At 45.5% G+C, this 26,010-nt stretch overlaps 1 protein-coding gene across 2 annotated transcripts; it reads left to right on the top strand.

Annotated features, from left to right (window-relative positions):
• Positions 1 to 7,504: 7,504 nt before the first annotated feature.
• Positions 7,505 to 17,271, top strand: HPX (hemopexin). Of its 2 annotated transcripts, none has more exons than XM_003910295.2 (10): positions 7,505 to 7,683; positions 7,834 to 7,892; positions 8,006 to 8,077; positions 8,258 to 8,379; positions 10,019 to 10,172; positions 10,879 to 11,091; positions 11,354 to 11,485; positions 16,417 to 16,547; positions 16,631 to 16,793; positions 16,933 to 17,271. In XM_003910295.2, the coding sequence occupies exons 1-10, from the start codon at positions 7,601 to 7,603 to the stop codon at positions 17,190 to 17,192; spliced, it is 1,389 nt and encodes a 462-aa protein (XP_003910344.1). In that variant the 5' UTR covers positions 7,505 to 7,600; the 3' UTR covers positions 17,193 to 17,271. The 2 variants fall into 2 exon arrangements, with proteins under 2 accessions (XP_003910344.1, XP_009184989.1); XM_009186725.3 differs by having other exon boundaries at positions 7,519 to 7,683; positions 7,834 to 7,862.
• The last annotated feature ends 8,739 nt before the right edge of the window (positions 17,272 to 26,010 follow it).

Here is a 26,010-nt window from a genome sequence, read left to right as displayed (position 1 = left end):
TTCCCAAGCAGATTCTGATGTTTTGAAACTTGCATAGAGAGGAGCAAGAAAGGGTGAACCCATGGGACCCTGAGCCACCTGCCATATCCCCATCCCCAGGCCCTACAGAAGTAGGCAAGTCCTTTGCCTGTCTGCCCTGGGGCTGGGAGGAATTGTGGGGTTGTAGGGGGAGGGAATGACCTCTGCCCAGCACACAGCCAGTAAGTGCAGAGAGAACAGTTTCACGGTATGAAAGCAACTTTGAAGTCCAAGTCTGGGTAAGGGAATTGAGGTTAGCCCAGGTGTAGCTATGTGTAGGAGACTCCATGGCTAATTTTAAAAGTCATCCCTGAATCCCTGGAGCCCTGATGTATCCGCTTTCTCACCTTTCCAAGATTGCTGCCCCTTCCCTGCAGTGGAATGAGGGTCCTCACATTCTCCCCTGAGCTCTAGTCTGCCAGGGTTTTGCTGCCATCTCTGGAGAGAATTGAAAGCAGCAGTCAGTGATGATTTGGCAAGTAGGTACTATGATTTCTCTCTACAAAAGACTGAAGCTCACAGAAATAGGTCATACTGTTGATGAAGAGCAGAGCCCAGATTTGAATCTGTAGCTGTCATACTCCTAACTGGTAAGTTATAGCACCTTGTTCACCCTTGTGCCCCTTGTACCTAGCATGATGGCTGGCAGAGAAAGCACTCAACAAGATTTGGGGAATGTTGGATCTGGGAAGGTAGATCATGAGAGGTCATGGAAAAGATCAAGACATCGATCTGGCATAGCACAATTCCTGGGGCTAGGATAAGAGGGACTATCCATGGATCTGTCTAAGACCATGGGGGCTTTGTAGAGATCAAGGGGGTCCCATTTGGACTATATGGAAATCTTGGTTATATTTACTTCCCTGGTCCTCTCTGCCCCACTAGCTGAAACCTGATACATAGGCCAGGCACAGTGGCTCACACCTGTAATCCCAGCACTCTGGGAGGCTGAAGTGGATGGATCACCTGAGGTCAGGAGTTGGCGACCAGCCTGGCCAACATGGTGAAACCCCGTCTCTACTAAAAATATAAGAATTAGCCAGGCGTGGTGGTGGGTGCCTGTAATCCCAGCTACTTGGGAGGCTGAGGCAGGAGAATCGCTTGAACCTGGGAGGCATAGGTTACAGTGAGCTGAGACCATGCCACTGTACTTCAGCCTGGGCAACAAGAGCAAAACTCTACCTCAAAACACACACACACACACACACACACACACACACACACACACGAAAGAAACCTGATAGATAGGTGGAGGGACAGATGAGCTCCCTGAAGAATTTAGTGCAGGTGCTCTGATGGAGTCTGCCCTTCTGGCTCTGATTATGAGTGGAATTGCCTAAGCCCATGCCCTGGCCAGCAGAGATGGTGTGCTCAATTATCAGTCGCTCAGCACCAGTGGAGTCCTCCCCGAGAGCTCTCAGGTGATGCTCTATTTTTCTGCACCCCTATCTTGAGCAAGGCACCAGCAGTAATACAGAATGGAAACTCAAAGCTTCCAGCTCTCAACCTCTCACATGTTTACATTGTGAACACCTAAAAGTAGCAGGGGAATAAAAAGGCGGTAAGGGTGACCTTCCTTGGGTGGGATGCTACAAATGGCTTTTCTACTAGCCTAAGAACAGGCTGCTAGGGCTGATTTCCATAGATTCAGATTAGGTAGTCTTCCTATGCCATGGAAAAGGTACATCAAGGTGGAGTCATTATGTTCCTTCTAAATCCAGCCGTGGTGGGCATTTTCTTTCCAATTCAGGCCTTGGGGCCAAGTAGATGAAAGTAGTGCCTGACAGTGGAGGCCAGGTCTTGAATGATTGTCACAGATTTGGGGGGCACAGCAAAGCCCCTGCTGTCAGAATGTTGTAGTCCTGCAAGCGTTCACACTTTGCTCATTTAGGGCTGTCTGGTGATCAGAACAGCCCTATGGCCATTTGTGGTCTGCAGGTTCATTTATTTATTGAACAAGTATTTGTTGAGTACTTACTATTAGTCAGAGTAATGGGCCTTGGGAATACAGAGAAATGGTCCCTGCCCTTATTAAGCTTATACTCTTAGTGGAGAAGAGAGACAAGTAAGCAACAAGGAACTAAATGTGTAATAACAATTTGAGTTCAAGCTGTGAAGGAAATGAATAGAATACAATGATAGAGAATATAGTGTTAAGTAGAGTGAATAAGGAAGGCCTCTTTAAGCAGTGACCTGTAGGGCTGGAGCGGGTGGGTAGGGAACTAGCTGTGTTAAGAAGAGGTGATAGAGATTTTCAGACAAAGGAAAAACAGGTACAAAGGTCCTGAGGGGTTGAGATCTTGATGTGTTTGAGAATCTGAAAGGAGGCCAGGAGTGGCTAGAGAGGAAGGAGGTTGGAGGGAGAGAGGAAAGGAACAAGTTTGGAGAACTAGGCCTGCCTTGGATCATTTAAGGTAAAGAGCTTGGATTTGGTTTGGAGTATAACAGTAAACCACCAAAAAGTTTAAGTGATAAGGATGAAAGGGATGCCCTGTGAAACAAACTTTAAACTGGACAGTGATTCTGTGGGGTAGGAAGAGAATTGAGAATGAAAATCAGAAAACAGCATCTCTAAACTGTTCCTCTTGAAGACTGTGTATACATTAGAATTACAACTGACTTAGGCCGGGTATAGTGGCTCACGCCTGTAATCCCAGCACTTTGGGAGGCCAAGATGGGCAGATCACAAGGTCAGGAGATCAAGACCATCCTGGCTAATACAGTGAAACCCCATCTCTACAAAAAATTAGCCAGGTGTGGTGGCATGCGCCTATAGTCCCAGCTACTTGGGAGGCTGAAGCAGGAGAATTGCCTGAACCCAGGAGACAGTGGTTGCAGTGAGCCGAGATTGTGCCACTATACTCCAGCCTGGGTGACAGAGCAAGACTCTGTCTCAAAAAAAAAAAAAAAAAAAAAAAAAAAAATTACAACTGACTTCAAGAAAACATTTTCAGCAGGAGCATAAGGTGATTTCAGATACAGTTTTAAAGATCACTGTGGTTGTTATAAAGAATGTGTTGTAGAAGAGCTATTTCAATTGTCAGACAAGAAAAGATGGTGTTCGTATTACTAAAGAGGCAGAGAGAAATGGACAGATTTTATGTATAATTAGGAAGTAGGAATAACAGGATTAAATATTTATTAAATACATACAGTATTTCAGGCATTGTTCGCAGTGCGGAAGATATAGCAGTGACTAAAGCAGGTAGGATCCTTGTCCTGTACACAAAGGCAGCATGGTAGACTGGGGTGCTGGAGCTGGCTTATGAGAGCTGATTGTCAAATTTAGAATTTTGAGAGCTGGTTGTTAAAACACAGCTATTATTTAAAATCAAACTATATACACTGAAATACATTCTATTAAAACCGAGGATAATCGGTACTTAAAACTAATTACTTCCTAATTATTTTACTATCCCCTGTGCTCTTATGATTATTTATATCTATATGGTAGGAATATTGCATGCAGTGTGTTACTGTACATCCCTTCCCAACTCTACATTTGGTGATGTCTTGTTGGTAGCTTAAAGTTGGCCATGGTAGGAGTATTTATATCACAAAAATCAGCAAATGTTACAAATCAGTGCTTTTTCCCCTCTAGAGAGCAGTTGTTAAATATTTACCAGCAAACCCCTTGCTAAGAACACCCTATCCTTGTAGGAACACACCCCTAGGAGTCAGGCACCCAGGGTTTAAATCATGGCTCTGCCAATTGCTAGCAATGTGATGTGGCTAAGATACCTAATATTGGCTTCCTTGTTCATAAAATGGGACTAATAGTATGACCTTTGTCTGTTTGTGCTGCTATAACAAAATGCCCATGACTGGTGATTTAAAGTGAACAAAAATGTATTTCTCACAGTTCTGGAGGCTGGGAATTCCAAGATCGAAGTGCCCAGCAGGTTTGGTGTGTGGTGAGGGCCTGGTCTCTGTTTCTACGATGGCATTTTGAATGCTGCATCCTCTGGAGGAGACAAATGCTGTTCATCACGTGGCAGAAAAGCAGAAGAGAGAGAATCCACTTCTGAAAGCCCTTTTTATAGCAGCATTAATCCATTAATCAGGCAAAGCTCTCATGACCTAAACACCTCTCATGAGTCGCCACCTCCAAACACTGGCACATTGGGAATTAAGCTTCCAACACATGAATTTGGAGGGGACAAAAACATTCAAACCAATAGCTATGATATGAATTATATGATATCATTCATATCAAATGCCAGACATGTGTATCCAATAGATATGAGCAAATTATTACTATTTATTGATAGAGAAGCAAGAATGGACTATTCAGAAGGCCCATTATAGACTGAGCAAGAGGAAATGTTTATGTTGGAGGGGTCAGCTGGGATTAGCAAGCTCTTTGGCTGCCTGGAGCTTTATCCCTAAGCCTCCTACCACTGAGGAAAGAGGACATTCAATTCCTGCTCCCTGGAGTATACACTCACAGGCTTCAGGCCCAGCACACCTAGCACTCAGTGGACCCAGGAGAAATGGCTAAGGTCATAGAACTCATCAACAGCAGAGCAGGCTGGACACGGACATAGCCATTCCAAGGGATAGTAGGTCAGTGTCCAGCTTATGGCTCTTGGCAACGCAGGAGGAAGCTCTGTCCATGAAGACATTTGCAGATTCATGTTCAGACCCCTTCTGGGAGAAGTCAAAAAGCTGCTGGTTAGGAGGATTGAGAAGACTACACAGGAAAAGAGATGGTTGAATTTCTCTGGGCTCGAGTTCCCAGAGAAGCAAGACATTAGGGTCCCCAAATCCATTCTGGGAAGCAAGGTTTGCAGAGGAAGGGAAAGAAGCATAGAAGGGTGCATGCCACTAAGGCTGCACAGACAGGGCTGAGAGGAGTGAGGGACGAAGGCTATGGAGGCCAGTTTCAGAGAGGAAAAACTCCTGGGCTCTGGGCTCTAGTTGAAGGGCGGGAGTGCACTGATTCCTGTGGCCTCCAGGGGGTGCTCAGACCCAAGTACCCACAAGCTTGTTTCCTCAGCCCAGGCAGGAAGCCTGGGAAGGACTCAGGACCCACAGAAGGGGCCTCCTGTAGTGAAGGGAAGAGAAGCAAGGCTGCTGAGTCTTGAGTACCCCGAGAAGTCTTGGCTTGTACCCTGTGACCAACACCGGGGTAGCCAACATATTCACAGCTCTGGGTTCCCACATGCGTTCGATCTTCTACTTTCAACTCCTGCCCAAAAGTTGAACTTCAACCTGGATTGCCTGCAGTGCAGATGACTCTGCTGGCCTAGTCCCTGGGTGGAGCAGGAAGTTCCAGTAATGGTATCTAAGCCATTCTGGGGTACACAGGTGAATTAGGAAGCAGCAGCGAAAAGGGACCATAAAGTAGTATTCTGGGATAGATGGACCAGGCGTGCTGTGAGAGGGACCAGGGCCATGTGGGGAAGGGGTCAAGCTGAAAAATGATTATCCAGTATATGTGCTATATGCCCTCAGACCAGCCCTGTTAGGCCAGAAGGAGACTGCACCCCTGGACTGGCAAGTCAGTGCAAGACCCTGCTAATAGGACTATTGAAGTCTCTCACTATGGGTTTTCTGTGGGGTGTTTGTTTCTTGGGGTGAAAGCTTCCCTCTCCCCAGGCAGGCCCAGCAAAATCTGTAGGATTCAGGCAGGGTTCTGACAGCTGGAGACAAGTTGTTGAGAAAATTCCTGATGGAGGGTTACGGAGTGCTCAGGAGGGAGAATATAAGGTTTCAGAGGCTGAGAGGGAAAGAAAAGGTAAGGGGGAGTCTTGGAATAGTGGCTCCCATTGCCTAACACCCAGAAACAAGACATACCCTGCAATGGGGAGAAGGTGAGTGTGAGACATTGGCTGTAGCAATGATGGCATTGCCCAGGCTGCCAAGGACTCAGAGAGTCCAGCCTTGCCCACTGACCTATGAGGAGGGAATGATGTTCACAGCACATTTTCATTCGTAAGTCATGAGAGGACATCGAGCCTAATGGTAGAGGCCTGGTGACATGTTGTTCCAGAGGTGCCGGAATCCTTGTTTTCCTGTTGGAAGGAAACTTTGCAGAGTAGAAAAGGGATCTGAGACTTTTGGTAAGATTATATATGGGACTGTCAGGGGTATGGAGCCATTTGTGAGGGATCAGGGCTCTTTAAGCCTTGGCTAGGGAGCAGGGGTCCTGGAACCTCATCCTGACCCATAGCTGAGTCTGCCCATAATTCTTTTCTGACTCAGTAGGCAAATCTCACATAGAAATGGGTCAGCTTTGGGAGTGGGCCCAGGAAGTACTGAGGATAGCAGGTGAGATCCCAGGAAGAGATGGATGTGGGGCTGAGACACTGGAGAGAGAAACATGACTGTCAGATAAAGGGCGTCTGTGACTCTTAGATCTCATTATGCCTACTACCATAACCTACCCCCAATTCCTAATATTCTCCTACCCTAGACGGGGGAAAATTGTCAGAAATTTGACTGTAACACTAGCAACACTACTCAGTACTTGAAATGCATTTTTGCATTTTTTTCATTCAACAAATATTTCTGGAACAACTATTATATGCCAGGCACTATTTTAGGAGTCAGGGATATATAATGGTAAACAAGACAGGCAAAACAAAGCAAAGCAACAAAAACCATCACCAGATAAGTAGACAGATGAAAGAATTTCAAGTTTTAGTAAGTGAAATAAAACAAGCAAGGGTCTGAAATGGCTAGATAACGTGATCAAGAAAGGCTTCATTGAGAAGGTAGCATTTAAGCAGGAGTCAGTTATAAATATTGTGAAACCCCAGTTACAGTTCTATTTGTTCTGTGTTGAGTAAATAAAGTGTTTTCCCCCAAGGTGGAAACTACCAAGAAAGACTAATTACTAGTAGTGGTGGTACTCTCTGGAAGAGAGACACCTCCTCTTCCTGTCTCATTACTGTCAACGCTTCACTTCCAGGCACTTTTTGCAAAGCTCTTTGCCAGTCAGGGAAGGTGAGAGGCTGGGCATGGGGCTTGGACATTAGACAACAGTGAGACATTATTGTCCCCAGACTCACTAGCCCAAGGGTAAAGCTGAAGAGGCTTGAGCATGCCCCAGAAAGGCCCCTGATGAAGCTTGGAAAAAGTTGTTCTCTGAGTATTTCTAAGTGAGTTTATCTGTGTGTATGGTTACTAAATGTAGTAAGTATTGCTGTCTCTAGCTGCCTTAGAGCAGGGCTTGACACAGTACAGAGAAACATTAGTTCCCTCCTTTTCTCACCTCCCCCATTGTGGAGATAAACTCAGTCATAAAAGGTGATCCTCAGTCTACTCGCTTCTTATGGGCACCTGGACCCATTGCCAGTGTGAGAGTCACAGCTGGACATCAGCAGTGTAACCCAGTCACTGCTTGAAAGTTGCTGAAGGGGGTTGGGGGGTAGCTGCCGGGAAAAGGGAGTATTGGATTCAGATTTCTGTCCAGACCCTGACCTTATTTGCAGTGATGTAATCAGCCAATATTGGCTTAGTCCTGGGAGACAGCTCATTCCCAGTGGAGTTGGAGGTGGGGGTGGTGCTGCTGCCAACTCTATATAGAGAATTCAACTGGTCACCCAGAGCTGTCCTGTGGCCTCTGCAGCTCAGCATGGCTAGGGCACTGGGAGCACCCGTTGCACTGGGGTTGTGGAGCCTGTGCTGGTCTCTGGCCATTGCCAACCCTCTTCCTCCGTGAGTAAAGCTGGGACTAGAAGTGAAGGATTGAGTTCTGGGCTGGGGTAAGGTAGGGCCAGTTTTTAGGCCTCAGTCAAATTTAGGGTCAGGAGCTATGGGAAAGGAATCAATCCCAATGGACCCATATATCTATCTTGTTCTCCCTAGGACTAGTGCCCATGGGAATGTTGCTGAAGGTGAGACCAAGCCAGACCCAGACGTGACTGGTGAGGCCCTGACTCCCAAAGTCTATCTATCTGTTTGGTTGTGTCTCTGCATTTTATCACCTTCTGTTTGTTTGTTTGTTTTTTACTTTGCCATCTCCCTACCTCCGCCCCAGAACGCTGCTCAGATGGCTGGAGCTTTGATGCTACCACCCTGGATGACAATGGAACCATGCTGTTTTTTAAAGGTAGGAGGGACTGAGGTTGGGGTATTTAGGATCTTAGACTTATTCTCCTTCATGAAGGGTGTCCCTGTCTGTGGGAGGTCTTAGGAATTATCTGAGGGTATCACTGACAGCTTCTCTCAAGCTATCTCAGTAGGTCAAAGTTTTCTCACTGGGCCCTTCAGTGAGTGTGGGTTTTTTCAGGGGAGTTTGTGTGGAAGAGTCACAAATGGGCCCGCGAGTTAATCTCAGAGACATGGAAGAATTTCACCAGCCCTGTGGATGCTGCATTCCGTCATGGTCACAAGAGTGTCTTTCTGATCAAGGTACTGCTGGGCCAAAATCAGGGCCAGGCTGGAGAGGGCTAGAATCGACACTGGGGACCCTTCCCCCAAATGGCCTTGGCATGGAGCCCATAGCAATAGGTAGCAGATTTCTTTCCCATGTGCCCTCCTTTCCTGTAAAAGCTCAGGCTAAGGGAGTGTGCATGCATGTGGGCTTGGCAGTTACACCATCCAGTGGCTATTCTTCAGTCCTAGTCTTAGTTCTACACCACTCTGCTGTACTTCACACTGCTGGCCATCCTTTTTTCCCTGGCAATTTCTTCCCTTGCCTTCCATGACCCTGTATCAAGTCCTCTTCAAAGGGCAGGGCAAATTGTTCCCAACACAATGGCACCTGGCCAGAAGAGCATATGGAGCATGAAATCCAGTCTGCTGTACTCGCGAAGTCCCATGTGACTCAGGCTGTGTCTGCTCAGAGGAAGGGGTGCCTTCTCCTACCTTGCCAAAGGTGCTATGTGGTTGGGGAAGTCCTGACTGTTGGCTTTGTTTTCCCTTCTGCCTCTTTTCTCTCTCTTTTCAAATGTCTCATTCTTTCTCAGCCAGTTCCCTAATGTTCCTTGGGGATCCATCCTAGCCTTTCCATATACCTTCCCTCAGTGATCTCAATCATCACCATGGCTCTGAGGAATATCTATGCTATGGACACTGGATCTAGATCTACCTTCTGAACTCCAGACATCTCTTTCCAATTATATGTTCCACAGGCACCTAAAATTCAGCATCCCCCAAACGAAGCTTTGCATCTTCTTTACAAACCAACCTTTCCTCCTGTGTTTTCTGTTTCAGTAAATGACCCCAAAATGTGCCTGATTACTACAAACCAAGTGCACACAGGGTCTCATGATCTGGGCCTTGGTTATCTTCTCAGGTTTATCTCTTCCCCGGCCACATTCACTGTGTGCCAGCCATACAAATCTACATGAAGTTGGAGCACATTGCTTCCTCATGTTTGGGCTCTGCATGCTGCTCCCTCTGCTGGTAACACCCTTTCCTCACTTGTCAACCTGGAAAATTCCTGCTGATTTTTCAGCTCTTGGGCCCAATGCTTCCTCTGTGGTGTGAAACCTTCCACAAGTTCTCTAGGCAGACTTAGGCACTCCCTTTATATTCTCAGTGCGCTCTTTACACTACACCTTGGTCGTTGCATGGCTAGGATTGTAGAAGTCCTTTCTGCTTTTGTACAGTGAACTTCCCGAAGTGAAAGACAGAGTCTTGTCATCCTCAGTGCCTCTCACAATGCCTGGCATATAGTAGTTATTCAGTGACTGTTTCTTGAATGAATGAATGAATGAATGAAGAAATGAATGTACTAATGTATAGATGATTGCGGGATGAACATTTGTGGATATGTTTGTCAACACTGATGGTGTTGCAGATAAATGTGCCACAGGAGTATCTGGGTACAGAGCTAGAGGTGTGTGTGTTATAGTAATAGTGACTGGATTTGCACAAACTGAGGGTGTGTATTGTGCAAAAGGACAGAACATTGCTGTCCACAGATGGACTGAGAATGTGTGGGGCCACAGGAGGATATTGTATAAGCACAATACATAAAAAATGTATGTACATGCAGAGTGGCAGTGTCTGGGGATATACAGTCAAAAAGTACTTTTGAATGCAGGGGGACAAAGTCTGGGTATACCCTCCTGAAAAGAAGGAGAAAGGATACCCAAAGTTGCTCCAAGATAAATTTCCTGGAATCCCATCCCCACTGGATGCAGCTGTGGAATGTCACCGTGGAGAATGTCAAGCTGAAGGCATCCTCTTCTTCCAAGGTTAGTCCAGGCTGGAATCCAAGAACCTGGAGTAGTGGTGGGTTGGTAGCGATGCCAGTAGTGATGGTGATGGTGGTAGTGATGGTGGTAGTGGAGCCACTATGTGGCTTTTTAAGGAAGGGAAATAGAGACGCCACCTATGGTCTAGAGGTCAAGTGAGGGAAGGAGAGGAAGTCATTCTGGTGAAGGTAACTGGGTGTAATTCTGTGTGAATAGTCCCTCGTGGTTCCCCATGACCCTTAAGACAAATCTACCCTCCTTAGTCTTACATACAAGGCTCTCCATGGCCAAATCCCTACTGGCCCTTCAGCTTTGACTTTTATCATACCTTTATCTTAACACTAAGCTCCAGAAACCCTACGCTATTTTCTGTACACTCAGTTTCCTTCCTGCTTTGGAATCTTTCCTCTCTCTGGGGTTCCATCTCTCCTTGTTGTATGCCTTTTAACTCCTATTTCAGATTTCAGTTGAAGTATCATCTTCCCTGGGAACTTTTCCCTGAGTCTCCCCACTGCCTTTGCTGAACTGATCCTGTGCGCTTTGCTGCTGAATTTTGGTGTATGATCACCCTCCTTTAGCTGTCTCTCTGATGGTTGTAAGGTCCATGTGGTCAGTACCATTATCTGGCCCATCCTGGGACCCAGAGAAAGCACAAAGGAGGGTATAACCCGGTCTTACCGAATGCCTGTTGATTGATTGGACAAAGGTGACCACAAGTGGTTCTGGGACTTGGCTACGGGAACTATGAAGAAGCGTTACTGGTCAGCTGTTGGGAACTGCTCCTCTGCCCTGAGATGGCTGGGCCGCTACTACTGCTTCCAGGGTAACCAATTCCTGCGCTTCAACCCTGTCACGGGAGAGGTGCCTCCCAGGTACCCGCTGGATGTCCGAGACTACTTCATGCCCTGCCCTGGCAGAGGTGAGAAAGTCCTAGCACTTGAGACCTGTCAGAATTCATCCACCTTCCCTGAGCTTGTGGATCTCATGTGTCCTAGCTCTCACCTTAACTCCATGTTGCAACACCTTGACCCTTAATGCAGCCCCATTTCCATTCTGGATTTTCCCATTGCCCTCATATGGGGAAACCCACACCCCACTAACCCCAGCCATCTCTTCCACCTTAGACCTCACTCTGACCTCTGGCCTCCTTCTGTGTTCTCCTCACCCATTTCTCTCTCCAGGCCATGGACACAGGAATGGGACTGGCCATGGGAATGGTACCCACCATAGCCCTGAATATATGCGCTGTAGCCCACATCTAGTCTTGTCTGCACTGATGTCTGACAACCATGGTGCCACCTATGCCTTCAGTGGTGAGAGATGCCCCCAACTCTCCCAGTGTGCTCTCACATCTCTTTTACTTGTATCTCCCATCCTTGACACATTTCTCCATTGTCATCACTGTGTCACTTATTTTGTCCCCTCTGTCCCCATCCTTCTGCATGCCCTTCTGTATCCCTTATCTCTGAGGCATATTTCTCAATCATTTCTGTCATTGCCCAAGCCCCTAACTTCATCCACCTGTCTACCATCTCCTCCTATGGCTGTGCCGTCTGTGGACCTCTCTGGGCCCCTGTGACTCCTTGTGTTCTCCTTGCTCAATGCCCTGCTAAGCCTTCTGGCTCTCCCTTGCTCCCTGGACTTCTATGTGTCTCTGTACCTCCTTGCCTCCCTTTGTTCTTGCATATCTTTCTGAGTCCTCTGACTCCCCCTGTTTATCTTCAGAACTGCATCTTGTTCCAGGTTCCTGGTTCCTATGTCCAGACCCCTGGGCATCTCACTGCCTGGGGATGAGATGTTCTCCTTGCTGAGAACCAGCTGATAAGTGTTGGGTACTTTAGACCTTTAGAAGCTGGCTTCACTAGCCTGTGGAGGTTTCTCCTCTGAGTAGCCAATGGAGATACCCCTCCCTTGACTTGTGGCATCAATGGTATTAGATGGTAAAAACCATCTAATAATACCTAGGGGTTGTTCTGAGTTCAGTCAGGCTGTAAATAGTGATGCTGCACAGTTGAGAATATCCCCAAGAGGAGTGAGCAAGCACATTAATATCCAACCTAAGATGTATGTATAATTAGGACAGTGGTAAAAATATAAAATAGTGAAAATATTTTTTCACACAAAAATTTTCTGGCCTCTGACCCTTGGACAAATTTGATCAGTTACGACTATCAAGTTCTGTTGAAAAATACATAACCACATGGAGAGCAAATAAATCTCCACAGCAGGATTGCACACTATAATAAGAACATACAGCTAAGGTGAAACACACACCTGTAGTGAAAATACAACATTAAACTGAGAACATATGCCATAGTAAGAACATATAAGTATCAAGAGAACATGCAGCCATGGTGAGAACCCATCGGGAGGACACACCGACAACGTGAAATTCAGAAAGAGAGAGAGTGAGTGAGAGCTTGTGAAAGCAGGGCCACAGGAAACACACAGAAATAGAGAGAGACACCAAGCCATTTAGAGATCACAGAACTTCAAGGCCATGTGGCCATAATGAGAATGCTATCGAACTCCTAAATGAAAAATGTCATGTATGTTCCATTGCTGTTGAGAGAACACACAGCATAGAGAGAACACCTTATATTAAATATACCCAGGCCGGGCATGGTGGCTTACGCCTGTAATCCTAGCACTTTGGGAGGCTGAGGTGAGTGGATCGCTTGAGCGACTTGAGCTTAGGAGTTCGAGACCAGCCTGGGCAACATGGCAAAACCTCATCTCTACAAAAAATATAAAAATTAGTTGGGTGTGGTAGTGCGTTCCTATAGTCCCATCCACTTCGAGGCTTCAGTGAGCCATGATCGTGCTACTGCACTCCAGGCTGTGTGACAGAGTGAGACCCTGTCTCAAAAAACAAAACAAAACAAAAACAAAACAAAAAAATCCATATATATATATATATATTCCTACCTGAGGTGAGAATGCACTATCTTGGTAAAAACACGAACATGACCCAGCTACAGCATGGTAAATCTTTTTTCTTTCTCTGCCTCATAGTTTTGTTGTTGTTGTTGTTGTTGTTGTAGTTGTAGTTGTTGCTGTTGTTTGAGATGGAGTCTCACTCTGTCGCCCAGACTGGAGTGCAATGGCACAATCTTGGTTCACTGCAACCTCTGCCTCCTGGATTCAAGCGATTCTACTGCCTCAGCCTCCCAAATAGCTGGGACTACAGGCGCGTACCTCCATCCCAGCTAATTTTTGCATTTTTAGTAGAGATGGGGTTTCACTGTGTTGGTCAGGCTGGTCTCGAACTCCTGACCTCAGGTGATCCGCCTGCCTCGGCCTTCCACAGTGCTAAGATTACAGGCATAAGTAACCGTGCCTGGCCCCTCATAGGTATTTATGTATTCTCTTTGCTTCTTCACAACTTTGGCTTGCACATGGACCATCATGTTCTTTCCACCTTCTCACTACTTCATGATCTTTCAGTCTCAGATCCAACTGATACCTCCCTCAGTTGTCTTTTTTCCTAGTAAGATTTCCAGAAAGGGAATCTGAATGGCCCAGTCCATATTTTCAGACCACACCACATTAAAGTGGTTGATTGCCAGCCTATGTATTGGCTACATTAATGGATTGGGGACTCATCACTTACTTCACTGCACAAAGCAGCATAGCTCTGGTTCTCAAAATAGGGCCCCTGGGCCAGGTGTGGTGGCTCACGCCTATAATTCCAGCACTGTGGGAGACCGAGGCAGGCAGATCACTTGAGTCCAGGAGTTCTAGACCAGCCTGGGCAACATGGTGAAATCTCATCTCTACTAAAAATACAAAAAATTAGCCAGGTGTGGTGGCATGTATGGTAGTCCCAGCTATTCAGCAGGCTGAGGTAGGAGGATTGCTTGAGTGTGGGAGGCAGAGATTGCAGTGAACCATGACTGCGCCTCTGCAATCCAGCCCGGGTGACAGATTGAGACCCTGTCTCAAAATAAAATAAAATAAAATAAAATAAAATAAATACAGTTCCTGAGCAGGGTAATTTCAGTGGGAAACCTCCCAGGGGAGGTGGATATGTCAGTCAACACTATATACTCAGTACACAGCTAATAAGAGAACTTGTGGTTGCAGCAAGAACGCTAGGTGTTTACTCAACAAATATTGTTGAGTATCTGGTAAGTAGTGGGCATTGTCCTAGGCACTGAGATACAGTAGTCAACATGGCAGATGAGATGCCTGCCCTGATAGGGTCTGCTAAAGTGAGAGGACAATAACAAAGAGAAAGGAAGAAAGAGAATACTTTTAGGTAATATTAAGGATTGTAAAGAAAATAAGACAGGATAGTGGCATAGAGGTGAGGAGAATGAGGGCCCTCTTCTGAAGAAATAATTTTTGAGCTGAGACTTCAGTGATGAGAAGGAATTAGCCACACAATGTGCTGGAGGAAAAGCATTTTAGGGAGGGTGAGCAGCACATACTTCAAGGAAGCAAGACGGAAGCCTGGTGAAGCTGGAACACAGAGAAAGAACAGGTGGGTGACTTGAAAGAGCAGGGAAGGCAGTGGCCAGGTTACCTAGACCTGGTAAGGGTTTTCAACCATAAAAGGGCATCATCAGAAGGTCTTGAACAGGGCTGTGGCATATTCTAACTCATTTTTTATAATAGATCACTCTAACTTTTTGCCGAATATAAGCGATAAAGGTACAATCATGTAAGCAAGGAATCCAGCTAGCAATTCCTGCAGTTGTCCAAATTAGAGGTGATGACAGCTTAGACTAGGATGATAGCAACAGAGGTAGTGAGGAGTCAGCATGATATATTTTGGAGGTAGAGCTGACAGCATTAACTAATAGATAGGATAGGCCAGGTGCAGTGGCTCACGCCTGTAATCCTAGCACTTTGGGAGGCCAAGGCGAGTGGATCACCTGAGGTCAGGAGTTCGAGACCAGCCTGAACAACATGGTGAAACCTCATCTCTACTAAAAATACAAAATTAGCTGGGAATGGTGGCACATGCCTGTAATCTCAGCCTACTTGGGAGGCTGAGGCAGGAGAATCGCTTGAACTTGGGAGGTGGAGGTTGCAGTGAGTCAAGATTGCGCCATTGCACTCTAGCCTGGGGACAAGAGCGAAACTCTGTCTCTAAATAAATAAATAAATAAATGATATCAGTCAGAGTAGGGAAGGGAAAAGACGTTTCAAGAATGACTCAGCTTTTGCAGACTCGGCAACTGAGAGGTTGGTGGCTTTGTTTTCTAAAATTGGGGAGGACTAGGGAGTGTGTGTGTTGGGAGCAGAAATCAGTTTGGACATATTAGGTTTTGGGTGCCTATTGGCACTGATTTGGAACCTAAAGCTCAAAGGGGAGGTCAGTCAGAGCTGGTAAGAACAGATTGGAAGTCATCAGCACATAGATGGCATTTAAAGCCCCTGGACTAGGTGAGATTGCCAAGGAAGTGAGGGTAGAGAGAGAAGAGAAGAGGCCCAAACTAGGGGATTGCAATATTTAGATATCAGGTTGAAGAAAAGAGTAGTCAAAAAAGATAAGAGGGATACTGGGAGAGCCTGGTGTCATAGAAGCCAAGTTCCAGAAAAAGACATTTACAGGAGAAGGAAGTAGTGAGCAGTCAAGTGCTCCTGAGAGGTGGGGTCAGATGAAAACAGAGAATTGACCATGAGATCTGGCAAACTGGAGAATACTAGCAACCTGGACAAGAACAATTTCAATGGTTGAGGGAAACGGAAGTGTAATAGAAGAGGATTGAGGAAAAAAGATAAATGGGAGCCTAGATAATTCCTTAATACGTTGTTGTGAAAGAGGAGTAGAAAAATGGGGTGCTAGCCCAGCTACTCCCTCACTCTCCCACCACCTCACAGGGAGGGACTGGAGAACACAGCCAGAGTGAGAACATTCAGCAGAAGCAGTGCTTCCTTTTTAACTTTTGGATACTGTATCTCATTATCTATAACCGCATCTCTGCACATGGACACCTGAGATCCTTAGGGAGTGCCCGCCAACCCCATGATGTTGGCCTTACCTGGAAACTTAGCCACTGTTCTTCACACTTGCCTTTCTTTCAGGTACCTGCTGATTCCAGTTCCAACCAGGCCACAGTGCCCAACATTACTGACCAAGTCTTGCTCTATTTCTCCTTCTTACCTGGCCTCTTCCATCTTGGTCTCTGGATGCATTCTCTCCCTCTCATGACTCATTTCTGCAATCATCACTAGCCTCTTCTCTGCCTGGGCTTCTGCCAGCTGCCCTAGAGCAACCTATGGTATTCTACAGGGACCCACTACTGGCGTCTGGACACCAGCCGGGATGGCTGGCATAGCTGGCCCATTGCTCATCAGTGGCCCCAGGGTCCTTCAACAGTGGATGCTGCCTTTTCCTGGGAAGAAAAACTCTATCTGGTCCAGGTGTGTATTGGGGGAGAGGCTTGAGGTGGAGACTGGGACAAGCATATCCAACTCTGTATCGATTACTGTCCTTTGTCCTCCAGGGCACTCAGGTATATGTCTTCCTGACAAAGGGAGGCTATACCCTAGTAAGCGGTTATCCAAAGCGGCTGGAGAAGGAAGTCGGGAGTCCTCATGGGATTATCCTGGACTCTGTGGATGCCGCCTTTGTCTGCCCTGGGTCTTCTCGGCTCCATATCATGGCAGGTGAGGGGCTTCTGGGTGCTTAGGGGGCAGCTTGTTCTGCTACCTGTCTGTGGCATAGATCCCCACCAGGGCATGAGAAGGCCTAGGTCAGGATCCCCATGACATGGAAGCCATGCTATGTTTGGTGCCTTCTCCCCAGGACGGCGGCTGTGGTGGCTGGACCTGAAGTCAGGAGCTCAAGCCACGTGGACAGAGCTTCCTTGGCCCCATGAGAAGGTGGACGGAGCCTTGTGTGTGGAAAAGTCCCTTGGCCCTAACTCATGTTCTGCCAATGGTCCCGGCTTGTACCTCATCCATGGTCCCAATTTGTACTGTTACAGTGATGTGGAGAAACTGAATGCAGCCAAGTCCCCTCCGCAGCCCCAGAAAGTGACCAGTCTCCTGGGCTGCACTCACTGAGGGGCCTTCTGACATGAATCTGGCCTGGCCTCACCTCCCCAGTTCCTCATAATAAAGACAGATTGCTTCTTCGCTTGAATCAAGGGACCTTGGTTGTGAAACAATCTTACGTCTTTCTTTGAGTTGAAAAGTTAGCAACTTCTCCTTTGAGGCTCTTGAGCTCAAACAAGGTTGTGAGAAACAAGGAAGGGGAGGACTAAAGGGCAAACCTCATCTCTGCACAGATGATTCTTAGGTCCGGATCATAAACTGGCTTTTTGCAGACTATCTACACATAGTGGGAGGAAAGAGAACCAGAGTAGGAGGAGGAACAGCTGAGTTTATACAGCAAGTAAGAGGTGGAGCTAGGACTCTGACTCAGCTTGCTAATAGATGACCACAACCCAGCTGCAAGGCATCAGAAACAACAGGGCCTGGGGCAACTAAGCATGTGCAAAGAGGATTGGCTCATAGTTGTAGGGGAGGAGCTCCAATCTGGGGGACCTCAAATTGTAGTTCTAGGTGATTCAAGTAACACCACTCATGGCTTGGGTTGCCATGAGTTAGGGATGACAAGTGGAATGAAGTTGAAGCGGGGAAACAGAAATACACCAGCTGTGTGTCAGAGGCAAGCTGGAGAGAGAGGAGAAATAATGATTTAGGGACCTGGCACCATGAAGCACATTTGCAGAGCACGGCCCCTGGGAGTCTTGCTGGAGCCTCAGGAGCTTTGCTGGCACAGAGAATCTGGCCTACCCAATTAGCCTCCTGGGTATCTGCACCATCTAGACCAGCAAATGTCACCTGCAAGGAGGTTGCAGTGCTTGGTTATTTTCTGGTCATAAACTGGTGAAGGCTTTGGGTTCCAAATTTGCTGACAACGATTTAACTGGGGATTGGGCCTAGACTATAGGTAGCTATGTCTCAGACAAGACCCTATTCCTCCACTGCCTTTACAACCCAGCTGAGGTTGGAGGCTGGCTTGTTTCAGGCTCAAATATTAGCCTGAGATTCCAGCAGAGGGCCCTTACTCTGAGCTTCCATGTCCTAGCCTCATTTTCCTTTCCTATAAAATAGATAGAATGCCACCCACCTTCCAGTGACAATGAATATAGACTCAAACCCATCCCTTGAACTCTCTTGGGAAGGGGCTCTGGACGTAGACCTAGACTGTGGCTCATGGCCTCATGTGATCTAGGGTCAGCCCCTCCCAACCTGTCAGCCCTTTGCTCTGTAGGACTTTGGTGGGTAGAGTAGAAGCTAACAAGCTCTGACTGTTACACAAGGCTTTGTACTGGGAGGCCAGGCTATAGAGTGGCTCCAGCCTGAAGGGCTGGGAGCTGGGGGACAGTGTCTCAGATTAGGTCTGACTAGGAAATTGACTGGAGCTGAGAACAGAGGTTAGGGGCCAAGCAGCTGAGTTGTGGGTCTACTCCTTAGGAGCATCTTGAGCTTTACTTTTCTTTCCTAATGGTGTCTTGGATGGCTACCCTCATGGGGTTGGCTGCTAGTCTAAGGGGTGGAGACAAGGCCAGAGTTTCAGGTCTGGGCCTTATCAAGTTCATGTACTGCACTTGGGGCCACTGCTGCATCATGCCAGGGAGCCTAGAGGTGTCTAAACAGTTATCCAGCAACTCTGATACCCAAGATTAACTTCCTTTTGTTTATGGAGGCAGGAGTACTAAGTCTCCCCTTTCTCCTCTCCTCCCACCTGTTCTCTTGCAGGGAATCCTCTAGCTTCTCTCCAGAGAACTCCCAGAAATGGTTTGTTTGAGTCAATTTAGGCTGCTATGACAGAGTACCTTAGAGTGGATAATCTATCAGCAATAGGAATTTATTGTTCACAATTCTAGAGGCTGGAAAGTCCAAGATCAAGGCTCCAGCAGGTTCAGTGTCTGTTGAGTGCTTGTTCTGCTTCAAAGATGGCACCTTTTTGCTGTATTCTCACATGGTGGAAAAGGGACAAGCAGCTCCCTTTGGGCTCTTTTATAAGGACACTAATCCCTTTCATGAGGTTGAAACCCATGTGACTTAATCACTTCCCAAAGTCTCCCCCTCCTAATGCTATCACATTAGTGACATTTGGTTCCAACATATGAATTTGGGGGATATGCCAATATTCAGACCATAAAAAGGTCCAACTTATACTTCTTTCATTCACTCATTTAGCATCTCCTATGTGCAGAGCATTGTGCCATTCTACCATCAATAATCTGCCACTCTATCACAGTCAGGAGGGGAACACAGACAAAGCATCGAGTAAATGCAATAAAGTGAGATAGACACTAAGATGGAAGACTCAATATACAAAGGAGAGTGGAGCCAGCAATACTTAGGATGAAGAAGGGGTTAGGAAAGGAGAAAGGCTTCATATGTGATAAACACTTAGTTTAATTTTTAAAGATGAGTAAAATTTATGCAATTCCTTTAGCAAATATATATTCACTGCCTACTATGCATTACCATACCAGGGAGCATTGTGAGCAGAGGAAAGGAGAGAAGGGACAACAAGGAGTGCAAACTGCAACCCGCCCCACAGGGCTGGAGTACAGGGGATGTGTGAGGGACTGGTGAGATGAGACTGAAGAGGGAGGCAGGAACATGCCAGTTCACAGGAGGCCTTCCATGGCAGTCTAGGAAGCGTGGATATTGTCTATTTTGGGAGCAATAGAGACCTACTGAGGGATTTTAGACAAGAAGGAAGAAGGTGAGGTGATGAGAGTTACATTTGAGAAAGATATCTCTGATTGCTGCAGAGTGGATACTGGGTGAAAAAAGACCCCAGCAGATACGGGCAGACCATTGTGGAGGTTGGTGCTATGGCTAATCTGGTAGATCATGGGGCCTGGACACATGGCAATGGTGAAGAGTAGTGGGCAGATCAAAAATATTTAGAAGACACAATCTATAGGACTTGCCAATGGATTGGATATGAAGGTGAGAGAGAGCAGAACCTCATTTCCAAACTGCTCTATGGCCCCTTTTCCCGGCTCATCATCATGCCTCTTCTTCCCTGATTTTCCATGGTACTTTTTCAGAGTCATACTCCATACCTAACAAGCTTCCCTATGTCCTTTACATACTCCATGGGTACAAACATCTCTATGTCTTTACCTCCAGCCTTGAGAAAAGGTTGTACCCCAGGGCCCCTCTTTCTTCCCCTGTAGCTGCCCCAGTAGATGGGAAGCTGTATTAGCACATCTGCACCATTTTCCCCCTTTTTGTGCTGTCAAATTCCTTCTCCTTCAGCTTCTTGGATACAAGCCATATCATTCTCCCTACTATTCCAATGGCCATCATCTACAAGCCTCCTGTGTTCTCTCAGTTGCTGAAGGCTTTGCAGACTGATGTCCCCACACCAGCTACCCAATTACTACAGCCACAACTTTAACCCTATTCATCACTCACAATTGCTCCACCTGTTGAAGAAATTCGTTAAATTCCAATATCTCTCTTGTGAGTGCAGCCCCTTATCCTTGTGCCTCCCTCACTTCACTCCCACATTCCTGCTCTTTGACTTTGTTACTCTCACAGTCTTCCATTCCCTAAAAGCTATTTTTCTCCTACCCAAATTAGACATCAACATTGATTATCTGGGCCAGGTGCAGTGGCTTATGCCTAATCCCAATGCTCTGGGAGACCAAATTGGGAGGATCACTTGAGGCCAGGAGTTTGAGACCAGCCTGGGAAACAAAGCAAGACTCTGGTCTCTACAAACAGTAAAAATAATTCGCAGGGTGTGGTAGTATGTGCCTGTAGTCCCAGCTACTTAGGAGGCTGAGGCAGGAGGATCACTTGAACCCAGGAGTTTGAGGCCACAGTGAGCTACGATTGCATCACTGCATTCCAGCCCGGGTGACAGAGGAAAACTGTCTCTATTAAAAACAATTATAATTATTTGAACAACTTTCTTGACAATACTTTTATTTCTTTTCCCCCTTTAACCTCTATTTCATCTAGCTATTAAAAAAAAAAAAAAAAAAGAAATCAACAACAAAAACCAACTGTAGGTCAGAGAAAGTTTGAGAACTTTAGAATCAGACATGTCTGAGCTCCAATCCCAGCCAAGCCACTTACTGCTTAGATTTGAGAACTTTAACCACTCAGCTTCTTGTGTGTGTGTGATATATATGAGTATGCAAATAAGAATGTATGTTGTATCAATCAGTGTTCAATAAGAATACAGAAACCGCTCTAAAAATCTAAGTAGAGAAAGATTTAATGCAAGGAGTTTGTTACAAAGTTGTAAGAAGGTTTGGAGACCATAACCAGGGAAAGCAGTTACCCCAAAATCTGGAAGCTACTACCAATCTGGATTTAGAGGAGCAAATAGGAGAAAAGTTATCATCCAAAGATCCAGAAGCTGGAGCCCATGAATCTGCACCAGCTACTGATGCTATTGGGGTTTGTATTGCTGATGCTACGCAACCACCTCCACTTTCGCTAGGCAGGAACCACTGCTGCTGATGGTGCCAGAGGCATTGCCAGAAACAGAAGGGCTTTTTCCTTTCTCTTCCCTTCAGACCTAATTGGAGCCAAGCTGACAAGGGAGTCTGAGAAATGTGTTTTTCAGATTTCCAGCCCTGGCGGTGCGGAGAAGATTATAGAAAATCTTCCGTGGGAATGAGCACCAATAGACAATATCTGCTATGTGTATTCACATGCATTATAACTCTTGGTTGCATGTAATAAAACCCAACTTAGGCCGGGCGCAGTGGCTCATGCCTGTAATCCCTGTACCTTGGGAGGCCAAGGCGGGTGGATTACTTGAGGTCAGGAGTTGGAGACCAACCTGGCCAACATGATGAAACCCTGTCTCTACTAAAAATACAAAAAATTAGCTGGGTGTAGTGCAGGCATCTGTAATCCCAGCTACTTGGGTAACTGAGGCAGGAGAATCAGTTGAACCTAGAAGGCAGAGGTTGCAGTGAGCCTAGATTGCGCCACTGCATTCCAGCCTGGCCGACAAGGCGAGACGCTGTTAAAAAAAAAAAAAAAAAAAATCCAACTTAAAGTGATGTAAGCAAAAATTGCTCTATTGATTTAAAGAGCTAAAAAAAATCTATGGGCAGATTTCGACTTCATGGAAAAGGTAAATCTACAGGTTAAATTGATACTGTTAGGCACCTGTCTCCATCCCTTGCTTTGCTTTCTTTGAGTTAGCTTCATTCTTAGGAAAGTTCATCCTTCCTTGTGACAAGTTGTCCCTCAGGCTTATGTTCTATCAGCACCTCTTGCCGAATAGTTCCAGGAAAATTCCTGGATCTGATTTTTCACTGGCTCAAATTTTGTCATGTGCCTATCTCTGAATTGATCACTTTAACTTAGATAGGCCAATCCTGGGTTAGGAATGTACCACTGAAGTGGGTTGTGGGACTGCAATGATTCCCATCTGAACCACATGGACAAAGAGTGGGGAGGGGATGGGTCTCCAAAGACAACAGATGTGCTATTACCAGTAAAAGGGGGAAGGGTTACTGGGCAGATAATAATGGCAACAACAGATGTTCATGATGGGATAATACTTACCTTGTGAAGGTTTTCTTGTTCCCCTTCCAACCCTCCTTCTCCTCCTCAGCTAAAGAGTTTAAAAGTATTGATATCAGCCTGGTGTGGTGGCTCACGCCTGTAATCCCAGCACTTTGGGAGGCCAAGATGGGCGGATCACAAGGTCAGCAGTTTGAGACCAGCCTGATCAACACGGTGAAACCCTGTCTCTACTAAAAATACAAAAATTAGCCAGGCGTGCTGGCAGGCACCTGTAATCCCAGCTACTCAGGAGGCTGAGGCAGGAAAATCGTTTGAACCTGGGAGGCAGAGATTGCAGTGAACCAGGGCTGTGCACTGCACTCCAACCTCGGTGAAAGGGTGAGACTCTGTCTCAAAAAAAAAAAGAGATATCGCTAGGTATTAAATACCTCAACCTCTGCTACTCCCACCTTTTGCCCTACATGCACCCCTATGCTCACCCCTCTCCCTTCAGTCTGTGAAGGTAAGGTGTCCAATTCTCCTACGTGAGCCCTTGATCCTACCCTCTCTCATCTCCTCCAGGATCCCCTGATCTCTCATCTTTTTCTTTTTTTTCAGATTCATCATATCTACTGATATCTTTTAGTAGTTTACACCCAATGTTCAAGTCTCTACTATCTTTTTATTAAAAAGACAAAACGGAATATTTTCTTTTACCTGAGAGATTCATTTTACTAGAAAATTTCATTTTATTTTTCAATTTCCTTTTTTTATTATCAATACTATTTTTGATTGGAAATCATAATATATATTTATGGGGTACAATGTGATGTTTTGATATATGTATGCAATGTGGAATGATTAATTAAGCTAATTAACATATCCTTCACCTCACCTACCTACAATATTTTATGGTGAGACATTCGAAATTTATTCTCTTGTTATTTTGAAATATACAATACATTGCTATTGACTTTAGCCTTTTTGTTGTTCAATAGATCTCGAAACTTATTCCTCCTGTCTACCTGGAACATTGTACCCTTTAATCAACAGCTCCCCATTCCCTTCCACCCCTGCCCCTCCCACACCCCCACGCCCCTGGCAACCACTATTCTACTGTCTACTTCTATGAGTTCAACTTCATTAGATTCCACATATAAATGAGATCATGTAGCATTTGTCTTTCTGTGTCTAGATTATTTCATTTAATATAATGTCCTCCAAGTTTATCCATGTTGTCACAAATACAGGATATCCCCACTTTTAAAGGATGGAATAGTATTCCATTGTGTCTATAATCACATTTTCTTTATCCATTCATCCATTGATGGACACTTAAGTTGATACCATGTCTTGGATATTGTAAATAATGCTACAATAAACATGAGCATGCAGATATCCCTTCAACATACTGATTTCAGTTCCTTTGGATATATACCCACCAGTGGGATTGCTGGATCATATAGTAGCTCTATTTTTAGTTTTTTGAGGAACGTCCACACTGCAAAAACTGAATCTTTTTTTTGTTTCAAGGATTCATGTAGGAGAATCTCACATCCCTTTGCAACTACTGTCTATTCTTTCTTCCAAATTTCTCAAAAGGGGGCTCTGCACTTATTTGTTCTACTTTCTCATTTTCCATTTGCTCAATTCATTGCATTGTGGCTTCTGCCTCCATTTTCTGCTAATACAGATCAAATCATGGGGATCCATAACCTCCATGTTGCCAAATTCAAAGGATACCTTTTTTTTTTTGCCTTGACCTTATTGGAAATATTTTCTGCATTTGATGTTGTTGACCACTTCTTCACCCTTGAAAATCTTTCCTCTCTTGGATTTCTCCCATGACATTACTCTTTCCTGATTCTTCTTTTACCCTTCTGCTAATTCTCAGGTTTCTTTTTGACTGTCTTTTTCTGTGCTGGCTCCTAAACACTGGCATTCCAGAATTCAGTTCTCAGTCCTTTTCTCTTCTCACTCTATACTCTTCTAGGTAGTTGTTGGAATAGTCCTGTTGAACCAGGCTTGGTTGCTCACCCCTGTAATCCCAGCACTTTGTGAGACCACAGTGGGAGGATTGCTTGAGTGCAGGAGTTCCTGACCTGCTGGGGCAACACAGTGAGACCTCCATCTCTTCATAACAAACAAACAAAAGAATAGTTCTGATGAAGAAGGGTATTGGATTGAGAAAATTTTTGCCAGGTCTTGAATTTGACTGAGGAATTCCACTTCATGTAGGATTTGGGAAGACTTTATTCCTTATACATGTTCCAAATGAAAACCACCATCAAGAAGAAAAGAGGTGTGTCAGATCAATCATAAGAAAAATTACAATACCAAAGCAGTATTTATATATAGTGGAGGATAACGCTGCCTTCATTCCAGAAGTGTCTTTACTTTTAATAGAGATGAAAGCTCTATACTTTCATATAGGTGACTTGGGTGCCAACTGTCTAGTAATGCTACTTAGCTAGACTACCAAACCAAATAGCATAAAGCCACTACTCTTGGTAAGTGACTCTAGATGGATTTGCTTATAATTCAATTTTTTCCTGATAGGTCCAAAGTAATAATTTTCAAAACTGCTGCCTCAGAGGAACCCACATTGGTCAGAACTATATGCAGCATCTGAAGTGGCTCACAGGCTATTCATTGGTTGCTCCCACACCACAGAAAGCATCAGAACAGGGAAGAGATTATAGTAGAGAAAGGATGGGTGAAAGGCACAGGTTGATTCCCCATTGGTCAGGAGACTTTGCAGACCTCAGAGGAGATCAAGAATTCAGTAAGACTGCCTGTGGGTCAAATACATAAGGAAGAAGATGCCCATGTGAACTGCACATGGGCATCCCTAGCTAATTAGACTCCTCCCTTCAACCTCATCATGCAATCTGTGTCCTTCTTACCTGAAGAGATTTCCCTGAATACTGCAGCCTTCCTGCTCAATGAGATTGGGAAGACAAATATTTTGGCATGCTATCTGTAAACGGGTGATACTTCTGGATTTTTTTTTATTTTATCAAAAATAAATCTGGATATCATTTTTTTCTCTACAATTCCATAGCTAATCAACCAATTGATCACTGATTTCTGGGAATTCTACCTCTTGAATATTTATTAAACCTATGCAATTTTCTCCATCCCTAGTCCCACCACTAGAGTCCAAGCCATCATCATCTTTAACCTGGTCTCTTGCTTCCTAACTGGTCTACATTCTTTCAATTTTGCTTTCCTCCTGTCTATTCTTCCTCAGGAGCTGAAAGCGATCTTCTAAAATGCGAGTGTGAACATGCCCCTCTCCTGCTTCAAACCCTTCCATGATTTTCCATTGCCCTTAAAATAAAGGTCAAACCCTTAGCCCAGCATACAA

This window comes from Papio anubis, chromosome 12 (genome assembly GCF_008728515.1).
Source record: "Papio anubis isolate 15944 chromosome 12, Panubis1.0, whole genome shotgun sequence".
NCBI classification, from domain to species: Eukaryota; Metazoa; Chordata; class Mammalia; order Primates; family Cercopithecidae; genus Papio; species Papio anubis.
This window is presented reverse-complemented; position numbering and strand designations above follow the sequence as displayed.